Below are 4,128 nucleotides of genomic sequence, written 5' to 3' on the forward strand. Positions count from 1 at the left end.
TGTTAAGAAACAAACCAGTCTTGCAAAGGAAAAGGAGAAGCTGAGAGTCTCTATCTTACAGGAAAAGGACACTTTTCTTCCCTCTACTTCACAGCAGGAGCTGGTGGAGCAATTTATCCTCCTTACAGAGAGAACAGAGTTTGCAGCAGGCAGCACAAATCTATCTGCTCTCTCACTGTTCTGCAGCCTGTTTCCCCGCTCCCTGGGGCTGTTCTAGTAGCTTGAAGTCATTTCCCCAACACCCCAAAGCAATGTTTCTGAACCTTAAAAAATAAACCTTTGTGCCCTTTTTATAAATGTAAAACATCCAATCGACCCCTGGAGATTGTGATACACTGAAACAGACTTTATCTTCTTTATATCCTCACTCCCTGAAAAAGAGTTTACTGAGCTCTACTTTCTGCAGTTTACACTGTGAAGGTATATATAGGTTCTTTTTGCATTTTCTAAATATTCAATTTTATTTTTAAGTGAGTGGGCTTTTTAAAACTACATATATTCCCACCTTTGCAAATCTCTCTACCGTCACTGAATTAAAAAAGGACTAAAATGGAGTTCTGATTTGTGCCCTTCTGGGCCTGGTGTGAAGTAGAATAACAAAAATAATAACGGAAGCGCAGCATTTCCTGTGTTCCTGTTACAGAGGCACCACTGGAATCAAGCGCCGTTAACGGCACTGAGCAAGTGCAGCACTCATAGTCTAGAGAGGAGGCCGGCCTGTCCGATGATGAGGAAGCAACAGGAAACCCAACAGTGACCCAGCTCACGTTTCACGATCTTCCATGGACAGGAGACACTGTGCTGAGCAATTCACATGACCTATCTCAATTCATGCTCACAACCATCTTATGAAGCTCTTGGTGAGGAAGCCAAGGCTTAGAGCTAGTAAAAGTCTTTCCACAAATCACAAAGCTAGTAAATTCCCATGTTTAATTCCAAAGCCAGACTTCTTAGCTGGAGAAGTATTCTGCTGGGGTATGACTAAAATACAATTAATCACTGAGAGGAAAAGCAAAGGGGACATGAAGTATGTGTTTACACACACACACACACACACACTCACACCGCTACCCGCTGAAAAGCTTTCCCAAAACAGCATTTGAAAAGCATTATGAAATGCACTTTAAACAAGCTCCCAAGGTAGGGTTAGATTTGGTCATGGAAGTTTTCTAAAAGCAGGTGAGTTTGGGGCTGAGCTCTGGACTTGGGGCAGAGCATGGGCTGGCAGAGACCTGCAACTGGGTGCACATCTCTACTAGGGACAATAGCCATGTCTAAGGCACAGAGGTAGGAATGAACAAGTAATGCTGGAAAGTTTAGCTGTGCAGAGCTGAGGCAGAGTGCTCAGGTGTGGGAGAACAAATGACAGCAGTGATATGGATTCTTGGGTCTGCTGGTAGGATAGACATAGAGCCAGGACAAACATTTAGCATTTGATAAGCTACTCATTGCAGTGTTGCTGCAGGTTCCTGATTAAGGAAATTCTATGATACTTGTTTCTGGAAAATTATTCTAGTATAGTAGCTGTTTATTGGACTCGTTGGTATGGAAAAACTAAAAATGAGGTATAGTTAGTATATTTTAATAGACTGAGATAAGAGCTGCTGCTGCTGCTTTTTTTTTTTTTTGAATGACCAAGGCCTGAAATCATGACTTCAGAGGGCCCTGCGATTTCAGAATGGCTGAAATGGTCATTAGGACATCAGGCATGCTGCCAAGGGAGCAATCAAAGCTAGATGTCCTAGAGTTGGGGCCTCATCTATCAGAGCTGGTTTTAAATCAGAGTGCGGGCTGCCTGGATGCAGAAAAAGGAGTTTCAATCTATTTGGAATTCAACCTCCTCTTCTCCTTCACATTGTTCTCCCCATTTTATTTGGCTTGTGCCCCTAACGGTCAAGTTGACACAGGGCCCAAGGATCAAAGAGAAAACATTCAGTTAAAGGCTGCACAAACGACACCGCCCAGAGGGCTGGAACCTCACATGAGGAGTCTTGGATGCCTGTCTTCCAGACCCCAGCCTCATCTATAGTGGGAAATGCCTTCTCCCTGCCCCCCGAACTGGCTAAGGCCAAGGGTGGTATGTAGGAGCACTTACCGCAAGCATCCACTTTGGGAGGAAGCGCTTTCCACGTAGTGCTTCAGAGCCAGTTGGAATTCTTCCAAATCCTCTTCTATCACGGACATCTGGCGCTGCACAAGCATGATGTGCTGCCAAGGAAGGGGCAAGGGTTACTGCGTTGGCTGTCACAGAGCCTCCTTTAAGCCAACCCCTATTGCCCGACCCGTCTCTCCTCATAAAGCAAATGATTATCATCTAAAAATGTGACCAAGAAAGGCCATAATTATTCCAAGTATAAAATTGTACAAAGGATGTAATACAGGCAGGGTATTTTTCTCACCTCTAGTGACGGGAACTAAACAAAGTGTTCCTTACAATGACGTATTTCTTTTTTTAAAGCACTGATTTTCAATTAGAATCACTGTGGAAGTTTTAAAATTACATTTATGTCAGGATCTCTGGGAGTGAGGTGTAGGCATTGGTTTGGTATTTTTTAAAACCACCCTAATGGTCTCTAATGTGCAACCAGGTCTATGATCACTGCCTTAGAGTCATTTGCCAAATTTTAAAGAGAAGTCCTATTGTATACTGCACAGCTCCAGCTTTTCCTTGGATATTTTGTGGTATTAGACATATGTGACAATCATTACAATTAAATTTCAAAAGCTATGTGTTCACTGATAAATTTCCAAAGTTACATCAACTATTACAGAGTTCTCAAAGATATTAACCAATTTCACAACAGGCTATGTTCAAAATGTCACGGCATCAGACGGAGCCTGTGCTTAATGGACCTCACTGGGTTGGACGCCAACTGCCTCTTGTAACAAATCCTATTAGCATTAGAGCAATTCTAGTTTGAAACTTCCCTAAAGACCTGCCTATGGGCTTCTCATGGAATTTTAGGTCACAACATTCATCCTTTCCTCTTCTTCAAGGATTGGGAGTGAGATATAAAAGTGCAAATAAAAGTAAGTCTTGGTCTGAATCATAAAAGTGCAAAAAACAAAAACAAAACAAAACACAACAATGTGAGGATGATCAAGATATGAGAAAAATTACTTTCACAATATTACCAGCTATGTAGCATAGGAGCTAGAAGTAAACCCCTGGTCTACTGTCTCCTATGCCAACGAGTTTCTCACTGAATGTTAATAGCTACTATTTGTTGAACACCACTACATCGTAGGGACTATGTTAAGCACTCAATATATTCAACAAATGTTCCTACTTTGTGCCAGGTAAAGATGAGGTTCTGGATTCTGACTATATTGGATGGATCAAGACAGAATTCTCACCTTCATAGGGCCTAGTAAAGAAATCAATAAGGCTTGGAAATAATCCTGGGTAAGCACATTAGGTGTGGTTACTGGCACGTGAAACAGACTATATGTAAATTCATCAAAAATCTACTAAATTTCTGAGGGAACTGTATTGCCAAAGAAATCTTGATCCCAGTCTTAAAAATCTTCTGACAGTTTAAGCCTTAAAACAGTATTTGAGCCCACCAACTAATATGAACAAGAAACAGGCTATAAATACTGTGTAATCCCCCAAAAGAGTGGCTGTTTCAGATGTGGTCATGGAAAACAATGGACCAAGAAGAATCTTTCAAAAGAACAATGGACAGCAGGGTTTCTCCCAAAATAGAGATCCAGTGTCTAATCACAGAACTTCCTTCACTGAAAAATACCTTCCCAGCATGAATTCATCATTGCAATCAACCAGTGAATACTGTGTTTCCCATTCATCCCTTTTCTGAATGGCAGTTCTTATGGTATTTTTCCTGGCTCAGTCTTATCACTGTATAACTGTATATTTTATCTGTGTGTGTGTGTATGTGTGTGTGTGTGTGTGTGTGTGTGTGCGCACATGCACACTGTGTTGGGGGTGTAGGGGAGATACCTTACCTTGATCTTCATAAGTTTGTCAGACCTCAAGGGACTACATCCTGACCTTACAGAGAGGACTGAGCATCATGCATAGATCCAAGATTTTGAGCTAGAAGCAGTAACTGGAGGAAACTTTGGGTGGTGTCCCTCATGGAGGGGTCTGTGTGTGTTCTATAT

The 4,128-nt window shown here is 41.8% G+C and overlaps 1 protein-coding gene across 1 annotated transcript in view; it reads right to left on the reverse strand.

Annotated features, from left to right (window-relative positions):
• Positions 1-4,128, reverse strand: part of NECAB1 (N-terminal EF-hand calcium binding protein 1) — a 164,563-nt gene that overhangs the window by 7,726 nt on the left and 152,709 nt on the right. Inside the window, exon 10 of the mRNA XM_012643564.1 lies at positions 2,096-2,208. Within this exon, the coding sequence (XP_012499018.1) occupies positions 2,096-2,208 (113 nt within the window). The remainder of the gene's footprint in view (positions 1-2,095; positions 2,209-4,128) is intronic.

This window comes from Propithecus coquereli, unplaced genomic scaffold, assembly GCF_000956105.1.
Source record: "Propithecus coquereli isolate 6110/MARCELLA unplaced genomic scaffold, Pcoq_1.0 Scaffold2, whole genome shotgun sequence".
Classification (NCBI taxonomy): Eukaryota; Metazoa; Chordata; class Mammalia; order Primates; family Indriidae; genus Propithecus; species Propithecus coquereli.